This window comes from Montipora foliosa, chromosome 4 (genome assembly GCF_036669935.1).
Source record: "Montipora foliosa isolate CH-2021 chromosome 4, ASM3666993v2, whole genome shotgun sequence".
Taxonomy (NCBI): Eukaryota; Metazoa; Cnidaria; class Anthozoa; order Scleractinia; family Acroporidae; genus Montipora; species Montipora foliosa.
Window position 1 is genome coordinate 11,040,690 of NC_090872.1, and position 15,925 is coordinate 11,056,614.

A 15,925-nucleotide genomic window follows, 5' to 3' on the forward strand; every position below is an offset into this window, starting at 1 on the left:
GTTTCAAAAACATTTTTCAAAAAGCTTGTCCCTTGGGAGTCTGAACAAAGGTTCAAAATGTGAGGGTAAGAGATCAGCATACCAGAAACAACCTCATTACTATTCTTTGTTTAAAGAATTGTAATGAGGAGTGTTTTATCAGGTTAAACGCTCATGCATGTGACATTAATCGATGTTTTGTTTGCTGTTTATTCGAGCTGTTGTAACGTGAATCAATAAATCAGAATAAAACGCCTTCAGCTTTACGTGTCAGATTTTTAACCCTAGACCTATCTATTACCTGCAACACTTGCGCAAATAAAATTTTTACCCAGTCTTTATACTCCATTTGTTTAAAGCCTGCCAGTCTAGAATAAGGGTCGCGATTTGAGAAGTTTACATATGGGCAGATTCATATTTTTGTGTTTCCATAAATAAACATGTGGTATGTGTGTATGTGTAGTTAGAGAAACCAGAAAAGTAACTTTTCCACACAATTAAATTAAGTGGTCTTAAAACATGAGCTGCCCTAACATTTGATGGTTTTTTCTTCTTCAGCTGGACCCATTCCTAAGAAGCAAGGGGAATCACCTGAAAATCAGGATAGTGTGAGTTACTCCTCTGGATTTGTGGTAAAAATACCAGTGACACACTTGCATACCAGTAATAAATTGCTGATCCAGTGTAGGCAAAACAAATTTACGTAAAGTGAACAAGGAAAAAATTATTGGATCATTGTTTTCTCAGGAAATTTGCTTCTTGCAGGAGTTCTAAAAGTGTGAAAATTGTCAATGATTTCGGACAGCACATAGCCCTTTACAACCTAACTGGATCATTGGATCAGTATTAGATGCAGCTCTTTTGTGTTGAGGATTAGTGTCAATTGGTACAGTTCCTGTTTTGTTTTTTTGTGCCCTCACAAGAGCCCTTTAAAATAGTTCTTTTGTACCACGTTTTGTTCTTCAGGCCTCGGTTGTTCAAAAGTTGGATAACGCCATCTACCGGATAAATCTCTATCCACCCTTCGAACAAGTGGGGCCAGTTGTGTATGGTGGTACTGAAGTGATCTATTCACTGAACAATTTATCACATCTGTTTATTTTGTAAAATTTAATGCATTTTCTCCACATTCGTTTGGTTCCTTTAGAATGCTGGAAATCTCGATTTAAAAGAATCTCCCAGCAAGTTGTCTACTTCTGTCAGCACTACTGTCAGCTCTGGTATCCCTGTTCCAGTACTCTCCGGGTCCACAGAAACATCGGCAATATCAGCTCTTGTGAATCTTGCACAGTCCAAGCAGCACTCTCCTGATGTCAAACAAGTGACACCTGCTGCATCGCAAACTGTTGCCTCACTGACTTTCAAACCTGTGGTGACATCTGCCGTGGCAACTAAAATGGAGACTACAGCTGTAAGCAGGCCTGAGCTCATACTCCAAGCTGTACCCATCATCACAGGATTAAACCTTTCTCAAAAAGACTCTGTCCAGAAGGCATCCGTCAAATCCCTCCCCTCATTGGATAATCTCAAATCAAAGTCAGCTGTGACAATATTGGACTTTGCAGACATGATCTCGCCTGAAGAAGGACAGGGAGAAACATCAAAACAGTTGCTTTCTCAACAGCCTCTAGCTGAAAAGCAACAGCCTGCCTCTGTTTTAAATAAGTCTCCTTCATCTCAGGAAAAGCCAAGAGACCCACTTGCAAGGGACCAACCTTTGACTCATCTCCCAAGTTCTGTGATTGCCACATCCATTTCGCTTCCAAGTGAGCCTTCTTCCATTTCATCTGCATGGACTCAAGCTGCCATGACGTCCCCGCCAAAGATTACAAGGTCATCTGCAGCGATCGTTGCAAGCACTGGACCATCTGCTCTTCTTACAGCTCCAGCTGGGAATGTTGGAGCTGTAGGGTTGCCAAACAGTTTCATAGCATTGTCATCATCATCACTGAGGCATATACAGCAGCAACAGCAACAGCAACAGCAGCACCAGCATCAAAAGGGTGCTGCAGATCTTTTGTCAGCAATGAGGCAGCAGCAACAAAAAGCTGCCACAGATGTGGTGTCTGCAATGATGCAACAGCAGCAGCAGCAAACCAAGTCTACTGTTGCTTCTGCACCACCTCCAGGTTCTCCTCAAACAATTCTGGACAGTATTACCTCACCCAGAAGGTGTGTGCTGTTTTATGAGATACAGGGAGTGTTTTTACAATTAGAAACTTACTTAAAGGGATCTTCAAGAATTGAGGATGGCTACAGCAATGAAAAAGTCACTTCAAAATATATTTTATTAACTATTAATTTTGTTCTGTCTTAAAGGGGACATAGTTTTTGAGTGGATATTGAAGTTGTTAATTAAGCATGGTGCCTTCTATTGTTATTGCGCGTACTGTACGTTCTGCGCATCTCGACATACTCAGGTTTCCTATTGGTAAAGCTTACTAACACAGGATATTTTTGCACGCTTTTAAACTATCCAGCGAAAAGAAGATCTAAGTAATTACTCTTGGTGTCCAAAAAGAAAATGCATTTTTGAGAGATGATTGAGTTTCAATTTGAGAAAGAACACTATACGTTGCTTCGTATGTTAAAGCTTTTTATAAATATTGTTCATGAATTATCTTTGAAAAATGCGGGGTTACCTCCAATTTTCTTGTTGGATTTTGATAACACTTGTTAAGATCTACACTTACAAGGTAGAAATGAAAATAATTCAAGGAAAGTGTATGCGAGCGGTTAGAAAAAATCGGGCGAAAAATCCTATTATTATATTGGCACAAATAGTTTTTGAGGTAAGGATAGCTAGAGAACCAATGATTCACTGTTGAAAGCTCATGTTGTCATCAAAACCTTAAATTTGGTTATTTCACCTTGTTGTTTTGAAGAGTACAGCAAAAAAGAAATTCTAATTAAAAATGCATACCACATTTGCAGCGCAACTATTTTCCCTCGTTGAATCAATAACATTGTAATTGTTTCTGTCCTACATGTAACATCTTCATCAATCAAGTTGTGATTCGTTTACTTTGTTGTCTTTCTTTCAACAGGTCTTCAGGGGATCTCAAGAGCTGCCAAGCTGTGCCTGCAGGATTTACTCAAGGCTTATCACCTCAATCCATCGCTATGTCCCTCAGTTCCCCTGTTCCTTCTCAGCCACTGCACCAGTCCCAACCCCCTAACCTAACATTATTTGGTACCAATCTCCAAGGCAAGGTGACCACACCCTTGACCCACATTGGTATGGTTCCATCGTCCACGCTCCAGTCTGCTATGCTTCACCTGTCTCGACAGTCACGGGAACAAGCTGGAATTGTTCTGCCACAGAATCACTTTAACCAAGGTAACTAGCCAAGCTTTTGGTTGCATTTGTATTTGTTAACATTCAGTGTAAGAGATACATGTATGTCCAGAAATGCACATAATTTGATGCACGCAGATTTCAATAAGCGTCACGAAGTGTCCCGTTGCTCTTGTCCCCAACTTCAACATCATTTGTGTCTTGGAATACAGACAATTAATGTAACAAAGTGTCTTTCAAGTGCTGCTCCTGAAGTACATCTAAAATGTAACGATAAAAAGCTGCATTTACCCTAACCTAAAAATAGCACTAACCTTTACCCTTGTACCTCATTGTTAGAAATAGTAAATGCAAATGCTTCGACTTGAAGGAACGCTTAGTGTTGGTTGCCGGTTGTCTTGAAAACTACGGTAGGACCCTAAGACCCAAAAAACTCGACAAAAGTAATCCAAAACCCTCAGTTTGGCTAACACTTGGTTGTAAAGTTGGTTAATTTTTGAGTTACCTCAAGTGAAGTTCAAGTCCTTCGTTCGCCACAACTTGTTTCAAAGTGAAAGCTGGGCAATCCACCATATTTAGTTCGGAGTAACCACGCTCCATGTGTGGCCGGACATCTTCGTTTCCCCTCGGATGTATATAAAACCAACTTTAAGCCTAGGGTTAGCCAAATTGAGGGTTTTGGGTTACTTTTTTTTTAGTTTTTGGGCACTTAGGATATTATCTTGTTTTCGAGACACCTGTTGGATGTCAAAATTGGGTGTGCATCGAATTACCGGTACATGCATTTCTAGTCATAAGTGCAGTGTAACAGCTGTTGCGGCAAAGCCAGGTTAACCAAAATTACACAAGACACATTGTGAAAGATGCTTTCTTGGACACATGCTGACCATGGATCAACCATGGACACGTTCAGAGCTTTGTGACCCGATCATTTGTGCAAAAAAAAAGCCCATGATGGCAATCTTGCAAGCTGTTGTTTGTCTTTCTTACCTTTAAGATCTTCAGTCATTTTTGTTGCTGTGGAAATGTCTTTTTTAACCCATTGACTCCCAGGGGTTCCCCATTGACAAGTAAAATTATCTGGTGATTGACAGAGTAAAATAATAAGTCTGGCCGGTTTAGGCCGGTTCGGACGTCAAAGGGTTAACATGGAAAGGAGATTGGCAACCTGTAAATGCAGTAAGATATGTTACCACAGCTGTCTGTTCACTCATTTAATGAAAATTAATTTTCTTATTGGCAATATAAATTATATTGAAAAATTAGCGGTAATTCTATTTTAAGAGTTCTGAAGCAATCTAAAGATTGTTTCCTAATCATAGGTTTGACCTAATCTTCCTAGTCTATATTATCTTAGCATACTGAACTTCATAATTTTGTTATCCAGTCATTAATCAATTTTTTTTGTTAACTTTAAAAGGCTGGTTTACCAGTGATGTCAAATGATAATTTTAGAATCCCTGTGACTCAAATGAAATGTTCACATATTTTTTAATTATTAAATGTTTTTTGCTTAATAATAACAAAGATAACCATAATGATAATAAAAACAATAATACTAAAGAACTTTTAACAAAAAGTACAGCTAGTTTAAGATCTCTTTATTCAAATTTCAACAGTTCTTTTGGGAATGAGCCCAACAGCCAATCAGAGCTTGCCATCATTACAGCTGCCCCATGGTGCATTGCTCTCCAATCAGCCAGTTTATCAAGGTAATTAATTGACATCACTGTTGCAGGAATAAAATGGAAGTGTGCAAATAAATGATGTTAAGTTCGTTTTAAAATTAAAGTGATTAAGATAATTAAAGTTAACTTAAGAATTTCTCAAGATTCAAACAAAAGTTTAATCATGCTTTTTTGAAAAAGTACTTTGACATTTGATGATGCAGTGTTGATAAACGGGACAAAATGTCTGAGGAACAATACCTCAATAGAAATAAGGACCTGTAATTTATAAAATCTAATAGAGGAAAAACTAAATTTTACTATCCTAAAGTACTTTGTGGAAAAAAGGGTTACACTGCACAGAAAGTAACTATTTTGTTTCATAAATTGTTTTTGAAATAGGCTGTTTTAACATGGGGTCTCAAATCATGCCACCATTTTTCAAGACCTATCTTGGGTAGCTTATGGGATTTGAACATGGGTCAGAGTGTCTACAAGACTTATTTTTAGCAGAGCCAAAATGAGTATTATGACAAGTGACAAATGCCTCAAAGCTTTCATCGTTCAAGTGGCGTAAACAGGAACTTGAATCCTGCCTGCTAGGCAGAGTTGCAAAACCTCACAGACTTGAAAAAGAAAACAATGAAACTGGGGCTTTAAAATACAAATGCAGGCAATAAAAGTGTAATGAAAGAGGTGATGATCAACATATCAATTTAACACAATACAGTAATTTTCGCTAGATGAATATTTTATTATTTCAATTTGTATTGATCATTCAAGTCTGTTTTCCTTCTTTTTTTGCAGACCCAAATCAAAGCTCTTCCAGTGGGACACACCAATCACCATTCTTGCCTCGTTTTAGCTAGTTTTGTACTTAACACTAACTCAATTCTATCATGTACAAATTTTCCAAATTTCTACTCAAATTTTATACTTAAATTTATTGTCATTTGTCAAACATGCATTTAGGAGCTTTGGGTAAAATTAAAAGTAATAAAAATAAATATTGTTATTGCATTGCTTAGGAAAGCAAATGGTCAAAGGGCCGAACAAAAATGTGGGATTTTTTTCCTGTCTGGCATGCTGAAACCTCAAAATCAATATTGTATGTCAAATTTCAAACCGGGGGAAGAAGTTCGAGATAATGCAGGAAAATTTTCTTATCTAGGTCAACCGCAGTGGTTTAAATGCCTCTTTAAGCAGTAAGGTGAGGTATGGATGTCAATTGTCTGCACCCGTGCACAACATCTGGTTGGCATGTGGATGCATATTTTGCATACAACAGTACATATATTTAGGAAAATGACCTGATCCCGTGGAAATAAACTAAGGATATAGTGTGTGATTTTGCTGCAACCTGGCAAAGAACCAGCAAGGTTCATTAGCTTGGATAAATCAACAAGTTTAGAGGGACAGTTTCAGGGTTTTGAGCTTGTCCAAGGTTTGGCACTGGCAGTTGTAAATTTTACGGTTTCTTACTGAACCAGATGATGTTCATTAATTGCTGAGAGTATTAAAGCAAATGCACTGATTGACTGAGACCCAAATTTGGTGGAAGATACTGCTGTTTTACACAGAAAATATTAAGTTTTGACCTGGCATGGAATTTATTGTATGGGGTGAACATGCTATGCACAAGTTACCTCTGCATGCAATAGGTTCATAACACAAAGGAAATGATTGCAACAGTCCTTCCATTGTTTTCATTTCCTGCATCAGTTCTTTCGATTGTTTCAATAGCAATGGAATTAAACTAATAGGCTGACGTGATAGTTTACACATGCTCATAGATGTGAAACTCTCCCTTTCATTTAAACTTGGGCTGTATTCTTAAATTTGGTTCCCAAGTTAAAGTGGCAGTTACCAGGGAAGCAGAGGCCCTTCAGTCTTATTTCGTCTCTGCAACCTATCTGCGAAGGGCCTCTGCTTGCAGGGTTGATTAGAGTGTGAAGTTGATCATGGAAAATGATGGCTTTAGCAATTATGTTATATACATGTTGTTTGTTGCTATAAGCTGGGGGGATGAGTTGAGGTGCCTGATCATTGACTGGGTTTGTAGCATTTTCAGGTTGTACTGTGAGTTGCAGCATGATTTTTATTATTTCACATGCTGGGTAGAAATTTAACTGACTCAGAGTAACATAAGCAGATGTAACCTCAAGTAAGGCCTGCAAAACGAGGTTAGTGAATACAGCAACAGAAGCAAAGGGCTACAGTACTGGCCCGGTTGTACAAAAGCCGATTAAGGCTAATCCGAGATTAAAAATTAACTAAGGGGTTTATTTCTCTACTGCCATATGCTGTTCGACGGTGATACTTGGCAACACTTCACATTAGAAGAAGTCAATCTTAAAAAAACAAGAAGCAACAGAAACTTTCACCCAGAAGTTGAAAACATGAAACTAAAGTTTACGCTAATCCTGGATTAAGTTAATCGGCTTTCGAACAACCGGGCCCTGTACTATAGATATGCTGCAATGAATTGGTCATTCAAAGACTGCCAACAGTGTGAGAGTTATAACAAAGATGTGAAATGTCAGAGTGGTAATAAAAATGCCTGTCAGTTTGCAGTTGAGGTTAGCTTTCATGTTCTGAACTTTGCTCTCACTGGTTAAAACATAATCGACATGCCTGAATGAAATTTTTAACAGAAGTAGTGCAGCCACAAGACTGGCATGGTGTGTTGGTAAACTTGTACTGCCTGGAAATAATAATTTATTATTATGAACTTATTTTTCTACTCATTTGTGAAATTTGGAATGATGTATCAAAGACCATTTTAGGTGTTTAGCCAACTGACCTTATCTTTGAGCTAAAGCAAAGATTGGGTTAACTTTGTCAGCAGGTTTCAAAGCTTAACACAATGAAAGACAAACAATGATGTTGGTATCAAAACCATCACAGCCAGCTGCGTTTTGGCTTCCTTCAATCAAATTTTCAAACAACCTCGGGAAGATTAAATTGGAGTTTTTGTCTAGTTCACCAATCGAATACCATTATGATATCTTTGTAGGGGTTCTTCACTAAAAAGATGCATACAGATTCTTTCACTTTCCATCAACATTGAGTGCAAATGTACAAATGTACCATGGGAACCAAAGATGCTGATTGGTAGGTTACGTCACACAATTATTGATTTCAGCTTCCGTGGTTTTGGGTCAACTCTGGGGTTGGCGTCGGCAGTTTGATTGATGAAAGCCAAAACGCAGTTTGTCTGTTGACACTTAAGATGAGACTCCGCAAAATTAAGAAAATCGCAGCAATTAAGACCCATGGGCAAAAGAGCCCAACAAGTAGATTTCTTGGAAGAAAAAAAAATGATAACTCAATTTCTTCATTTCAGCTTTGTTTTCACACGTGATTAGCCCTATTTGTGAGCTGATTAAATTTGATGCTTAAAAGTTGTGTAAGGAAGATGCCTCAGTGGAAACATATTTTGTTCCATGGCAAAGTTGAACAAAGGACAAACGAGTGAACGAAAAATAGATTGAGTAGTAAGAGACTAAATCTTAAGGTCATGTAAATTTTGCAAAATTCAAATATTTGGGTCTCCTTTGCCTATGGATCTTTAGCCATAAAATGGGTTATTGCTAGCAACTGGAACATTCATTTCTTTTTTAAGAGCATTAAACCATTGAGCAAAAATAAAAATTTGCACATGTATCTATGCGTCTTTATTAATTTTGGTATGAGTGGTCTAACCTGGTGGAATCTTTGCAAACGAATTTTACCTTGTTAGTTAGCGTAAGCTCAGTATATTATAACAGTAATTAGTCCTCCCAAGAAATTACTGCACATTGAACGTGTACTGCATAGTCAGTTGAAAAAATTTTGAACCCAAGATAAAAGATAATCTTTGCGCAATTTAGTTTTTAAAACTTAATGAAAAATGTATGGACTCAGTAAATATCCACCACTAGCTACCTCCGATTCGGCAAATAGTTGCTAAAAATGGGGGGGGGGGGCGGCTCATTTAAAATACATGCTTTAACTTTGATGTCAATGTATAGCATCCCCAGGAGTAAAATGGCCCTCTTGGCATGCCAAAAGAACAAGGACCAGATACACTGTAAGAAAGAAAATTTGATGACTTTGCTAAATCAAAGTTATGATGTGTTTCCTTGGTCCTCTCCACTTTTCTGAGACGTCTTGAGTGCTGTGCCACATACAATACCAGCAAAGAGAACCAATCCCAACCATTTGTTTGATTTGAACTTGGCCAAACAATCAGAAGTACTTGATAGATCCACAGTTTTAATCTGTAATTTAAAAATCAAAGAAGCCAGAAAGCTATACAAAAGGTTGGCACATTTGAAAATTTGTGACCCCACCCAGTGGCTTTTAAACTCTCTACTCTCTCCCCCCCCCCCCCCCCCCCACCCCCCCCTCACCCCCCTCACTTTCATCAAACAGTTGCGGACTGGCTGAAAAAGTCATATCCTGAAATTGGTGGATCTTAACACACTTGGATAACATTTTAAAATCCTTAATGACAGTAAAAAAGCTTAGTATATGCAGTCAGTGGGTGTCGTGAAAGGTGTAACAATTACCTGCCAAGCAAGATGAGCTGCCGCACACCCTAGTCCTGCATAGTAAGGCCATGTTTGTCCACTGTTGATTCCAACAACAGTGAGGTTACTCAACATCACTGCACTGAAGCCAGTCAGCCAAGGTTTTGTTTGATCTCCAAACAACAATGCAGTGGACTTGACACCAATTAACTCATCATCCACCTTGTCCTTTTAAGAAATGACCAAGACTACAAAATTAATTAAAAGACAACAGAACTTTGTGCAGTTACGATGACCAAGGTTGCTTATTTATCAGAGTTTGCCATCTTTGTTTTTGTCTTGTACAGTGTATACTTAAATTTATCAACTGATGGGCTGTTGTCATGTGTCTGTCAACTGTTTGCACACAGTTGGCCAAATACTATTGGTTTGAGTTCCTGAAGAACTTCAAAATTACACATCACTAGAAGAAAAGGTGGATAGAGATATACCGCCATGCTTCAATTCTTCAAAAGAAAGATTGACTCAGTTGTTCAAGGGGGATAAATATAGCTGATACATGCAATAAAAGCCAAATGAGTTATTCACTATCATAGTGTTTTATCCACTGGATAGTGCTATCGAGATACTGCTATCTTTGAAACAACTGCTCAAGGCCAGAAGAATCGCTATAACTGAATTATTGATAAATGCCATCACAACTACTGGTAATGAGTTATCCAATAGATAATGGTTATAGGAGTGAGTGGAGTCCAATTCGGTCTGTAATCACACAAGTGATTAACAAAATTGGATGACCGCGTAGCGGGAGTCCGATTTGTTTAATCACAAGTTGATTACAGACTGAATTGAACAACATGAAGACTGTCCTGTTACCACTTAATCATAACCATTACAATTTCCGAAAAAAACAAATGCATTCCTTACTTTCACTAATAAACAGTGAAAAAGAAAGCAGTTAATGCACCAATCGAATTTGAGAAATGGTTATGAATAATATTGATTAACGGAATCCACAGAGAGCACTTTTCTTGCCTTTCCCTCGAACAACCTGGGTTCAAACCACCAACCTGATGGGCATAGATAGTGTCATACATGATAGTCCAGCTGATAGCTGCTACATACAGTGGAAGACAAACTGACCAATCACAGCTTCCTTGGACTGCGGAAAAGCCAAGAAGTGCACCCCAGTTAAATGTTAAACCTATGAATAAAAAAACTATTTGAAAACAATACATCACTGAAGTAAAATTTGTGCAGACGCTGTAACCATTGATGACCGTAATTGTTTCAAATTTCTGAAAATGTGCAGAAGAGATAGAAATCTGTAATTTGTGGACTTCCTGCTTTGGCTGTGGCCATTCAGAGTCTGTGTTCTTGGCGCTGACCAAAAGAAAAGCAGACTCTGGGGACAAGAATGGAATTCCCACAGGTAGGCAGAGTCTACTGGTCAGGTAGCTCGCAATATTCATCATACATAAAAACAAAGGGGCAACATGGTATAGGGCACTATATCACCCAAAGTTGTCCCAAAACATAAAAGATTAATAGAAGGGCAGCTTTATCTAAAGATTAATCAGATAATGGAACTTGTTGATGAACCCAAGGTAGAAGCATTAAAAAAGGATGCCATCTATTCATCATTTTAGAATGCAACTGGTTGCTGAGGTTTTTATTTCCGTTTCCATGAGCACCTACTAATTATTATTAATATTATTATTATTATTATTAAATTATTATTATTATTATTAGATTTAATCCAATTATTCCCTACCCCTTACACCTGCATGTCTTCGCTACTGGATGACATCTTTTGAAGTTTATGGATTTAGATTTAGAACTCAAGAACTTCAGGGCAGACAGTCCTGCAAGCTCTCAAAATCCTAAAAACACTGAAAGATGAATGAGTGCATTTAGCATGAACATTGAATATACTGTAAGGTGCTTACCTAGGAAGGCTTGAGGCCAATAAGTGAAGCGCTTCATCAATGGATAAGCCACAACTAACGCAAGGGAAGATGTTCCCAGGACAATACTGTATAGAGAAATAATAATTATTGTTTACAGATTAAATCTATAAGCTTAGAGTAGAGTGTAGGAACATCAAGTTTAAACTACCTTTTGAGTGTACCTTTAAGTGGTCTCACTCAAATTTCAGGCGTTACTAAACACAGGAAGGGAACAGAATGGAATGGAATATACTGGAATAAACCGGAATATGACAGAATGAGGCGGAATAACACCAGAATGAAATGAAATGAACAAGAATGGAACGGAATATACCAGAACGAGTAGGTATGAAACCGGAATGAGGCGGAATGAGACCCAAATAATTCGAAATATAGCGGAATGATCCTGAAAATGCCAAAATTTGGTGTTTTAGTTAGCACTGACCGATTTTTGGTTGTTTCTGTCAGCTTTTGTTGTGTCACGTGATTCCCTAAGGGAATTGCATGTGTATTTGTTCACAAAAAAATATTACTTTCATAACAAATAATTATTCATTTCGCGATGGATATAGCTGTCAAATTTTTCTTATGACCAAAGTGCTCCAAATGTTACAAACGGCAAATTAAAAACACATGCAATTCCCATAGGGAATCACATGACACAAAAAAAGCTGACAGAAACAACCGAAAATCAGCATATGGCATTTTCAGGTTTATTCCGCTATATTCCGGTTTATTTGGGTCTCATTCCACTTCACTCCGGTGTCATTCCGGCTCGTTCCGCTATATTCCAGTACCATTCTTGTTCATTTCATTTCATCCCGGTGTTATTCCGCCCCATTCCAGCATATTCCAGTATATTCCATTCCGTTCCGTTCCTGTGTTTAGTAATGCCCCTCAAATTTCACCATCATGAACAAACAAAAAATCATAACTATAAAAATTAAACATGTGATTGGATTTAAAGCCTATACCTGTAGTTATTGAGTGAGAGCAATATTGACAGCCCAACACTCAATTGCATTCCAAGAAAGACCAAAGCCTGAAAAGGAGTGATAGAACCAGCTGCTAAGGGTCTGGAAATTGTTCGTGCTACCTGCGAGACATACAAATTAACGTACTGTAAATTAGATTTGGAACTTAAGTTTAATCCTTAATAAAGGTTAAAATTAAGCCTTTAATTCTTTGAATCATCTCTGCAGCATGAAGCTCACAGTTGTGATACATTTCTATATTATGAGCGGGTAGGCAGGTTTCCAAAATTTTAATTAATGGTTGATCTTATTAAGGACTTAATGTTGATGTCAACATTATTGTGATGTCAGCTTCAGATAGGGTGTAATTTTTTTTTGTAATTGATATATTTTTGTTTTTCTTATTTACTAATTTTTTTTCAATAGTATGTAATGCCCTTAATAAAATTTTGTCATTGTAGTTATAGAGAAAGGCTGTGGGAAGGAGGGAAGACCTCTTGATATCTGTTCCTTTATTTTAATCTGCAATGGATATGTTGCAGGTCATTTTGTTGCTTAGGTTGATTTGCAACCAAACTACCGGTAGGTCATTTTGTTTCAACCTAGTACAATTTGGGGCAGGTACAAGACTCAGGTCTACCCATACAATGTACAGAAACAACCCTAGCCGTTTACAAATGCTAACATTAAGCCTAAAATCTTTTGTTTAGCTTTAATGAATGTTTAGGATATATTCTGTGTTGCTAAAACAATGACCTGTGACCTGTGTTTTGTACCTGCCTCAAATTGACCTAGGTTGAAACAACTTGATGTAGGTTTTTAGGAACAGGTTTTTCCTGCAAAAAGTATCGTACTTCCCTTGACACTGTGATAGCTTTGTTTTGATTAGCTTTTACAACAGTGGGCATGCCAGACTTTCTCCCAACTGAGTCGTTCTAAAAATAAAGCTACTCTGGAAAGGGACATAGAAGCTCCCCTTGATGAGCTCCTGATAATCATTAATAATTATTAACAATAAATAATTGGTCATGATTAACCCATTGACTCCTGGGGTTTCCCCATTGACGAGTAAAATCGTCTGGCGTTAGACAGAGTAACATACTCTGGCATTAGACAGAGTAAAATACCAAGTACGGCTGGTTTAGGGGTGAATGGGTTAAAACCCATTTGTTTAAAAGAAATGCCTTCCACTCCACTCATACTTAAGAATAGAGCCTTCCACTTTCTTGATGAATACCCGAATTGCACATTTGGCCCAAACATGTGAAAATAGGTAAAAAATTAAGGATCACCTTGACATGATTTTTAATTCACAATCTTTGCTTTTTTATAAAAGATATGTGATCAAAAATAATTAGAATCAGGCAAAAAACCACTCGGAATAGAAAACTATCGGTAAGCATATCAAGGCTATTCTTGAACTTGGGAACCCATCCTCCTTTTCCCCACAAATGGTAAGAACTATTAATAAATGGTAAGAACTATTATCACAGGATGGCCTTCCTTACTTTGCTTGGGATGGTCTGCTGTGGTGGAGGAGGGATCAGTCTCAGGTAATAAGGTCATTTTTAATAAGCAGTGTTCCAAATAAGATTTTAAGGCAGGGTGCCAATAGGGAATTCCAACGGGTCAATTCCCACTGATCCCACCAGATTATTATAAATTTCCCATTAATTTGTCGGGTCATGCAGCTGATCTTGTCGGGTTTTTGACCCGAGACCCGTCACCTATCTGGAACACTGAATAAGCCCTGTCTTTATAACAGTCATCTCTTGACAGAGATTCTAAGGGCTGTTTTACACATAAGACACAGAAATAAGCACATGAAACCTACACAACCTTAAAGGGGTGACGCTATTTCAAAGGTGTTGGTCGAGGATCGAACACACACATTTATGGGACAGCGGTCAAAGAGTGTAGCCTGTCTTGTAAGCTACATGTTTTACGGGTTTTGCTAAAAGCAGGCCCCCGGCTCAGCGGCCCGTGGCCCACGGCCTGCCATGGCCCAGCGGCCCGGCAGCCCGAAGGTCCAGCGGCCCAGGGCCCACGGCCCACGGTGGCCCGGCGGCCCGGTAGCTCAGTCCTGATTTTCCACAGTTTTTTTCTCCAGTGTAAATCCACGCGCATGCACAGATCTGCATGCGCGAGTCTAAGTGCAAAGTTTTTGTTATGGTAATTAGTTCTACTTTACATATGGATGAAAACTAATTTTCAAAAGAAAAACTTCGCACTTAGACTCGCCTTGAAGAGGAGGCAGACATGAACTCGGAAATGGCCTATTCGTTTACCATTTTAATCATTTGAATCCTTGTTTCTGTTTGTTGTTGTAAACAGACGAAAACAACAGAGAATGACAACGTTTTTCAACATGCAACGAAAGAAAGGATCGAAAAGGATTGAAATGATTATTAAAATGGTAAACGAATTCAAATTCACCGTCTTTCATTTGCGCGCCCAAACCCGATGCAAAGCTGTGCATGCGCGTGGATTTACCGCTGGACAACAAAACTGTGTGGGCCTCCGGGCCGCCGGGCCGTGGGCCGCGGGCCTGCTTTTAGCAAAACCCCATGTTTTACCAATACAGAAACAAACCTAAACATTCATCAAAGCTAACCTTAGGCCTAATTAGACCTAAACAAGAAGTTTTAGGTCTAAGGTTAGCTTTAATGAATATTTAGGTTTGTTTCTGTATTAGTAAAACATGTAGCTTACAAGACATGCTACACTCTTTGACTGCTGTCCCATAAATGTGTGTGCTTGATCCTCGATCAATGCCTTCCACATAGCTTCACCCAAGAGACATGCACGTACAAGTTAACACATCTGTATATATTTCTTGTGCTTATTGTCGCAACACTTCCGACCTTTTATGTCAACCTACTCCTACCTTCTTATCAAAGTCTATATCCCACAAGTCATTTATCGTGCACCCTGCCCCCCTCATCACCAGTGATCCCAACCCAAACAAAGCCAGTAGCTGGAGATCTGGTAAGGAGCCTGGTGATGCCCCGAGTCCGATGCTCCATGTGCAAGGTATAAACAACAGCCATGTTCCTATTGGTTTATCAAAGCGAATTAGACGCAGGTAGGGCTGCACTGGGGCAGGACACGACTCCACGAAGGCGGCGGTGCTAAAATGTCGCGGAGAATTGATGCTTCCCATGCGTATTTGCTCATCAGAACAGTTCTGATGAATGCTATGATGCGGTCCTGCATTCGACGTAAAACCTGTAAATTTTAAAGCACATGTTGATCGTAATGTTACACAATGATGCATCGGGAGATCTCGATCGAATCTTGAAGCTCGTGCATAATTGTGAAATGCAAGCACTCGAAGACTTTTAAAAGAAGATTTTGATCCACGGAAGTAACGAAGAATGGTGACACTGAAACGCGAAGTTTTACAACCACATTCAGCCATAACAACGCTTGACATCAAAATTGGGCAAAAGGCACCTTCAACTCTCGGGTCGAGCGCCGGCCATTTTTCTTGGTGAAAGTCGCCCCAGACCTCACTCAGAATGTTTTGACACCTGGATGCCTA

At 38.7% G+C, this 15,925-nt stretch overlaps 2 protein-coding genes across 5 annotated transcripts in view; one reads left to right on the plus strand and one right to left on the minus strand.

The window, feature by feature from the left end:
* LOC137999809 (ubinuclein-1-like) overlaps positions 1-7,520 on the plus strand; it is a 25,171-nt gene extending 17,651 nt beyond the window's left edge. The window contains exons 20-24 of one of the 4 annotated variants that reach the window (XM_068845738.1): positions 538-611; positions 1,127-2,151; positions 3,027-3,319; positions 4,897-4,989; positions 5,752-7,520. In XM_068845738.1, the coding sequence (XP_068701839.1) occupies positions 538-611; positions 1,127-2,151; positions 3,027-3,319; positions 4,897-4,989; positions 5,752-5,813 (1,547 nt within the window). In that variant the 3' untranslated portion in view covers positions 5,814-7,520. The remainder of the gene's footprint in view (positions 1-537; positions 612-1,126; positions 2,152-3,026; positions 3,320-4,896; positions 4,990-5,751) is intronic. The other 3 variants (XM_068845739.1, XM_068845740.1, XM_068845741.1) reach the window with 3 other exon arrangements.
* Positions 7,521-8,763: 1,243 nt separating this feature from the next.
* LOC137999812 (4-hydroxybenzoate polyprenyltransferase, mitochondrial-like) lies at positions 8,764-15,901 on the minus strand. Its single transcript, XM_068845745.1, has 6 exons — positions 15,269-15,901; positions 12,382-12,503; positions 11,408-11,493; positions 10,529-10,662; positions 9,498-9,686; positions 8,764-9,206 (listed from the first exon to the last, which is right to left on the minus strand). Exons 1-6 carry the CDS (start codon positions 15,815-15,817, stop codon positions 9,054-9,056), a joined length of 1,233 nt encoding a protein of 410 aa, XP_068701846.1. The 5' UTR covers positions 15,818-15,901; the 3' UTR covers positions 8,764-9,053.
* Positions 15,902-15,925: the final 24 nt, after the last annotated feature.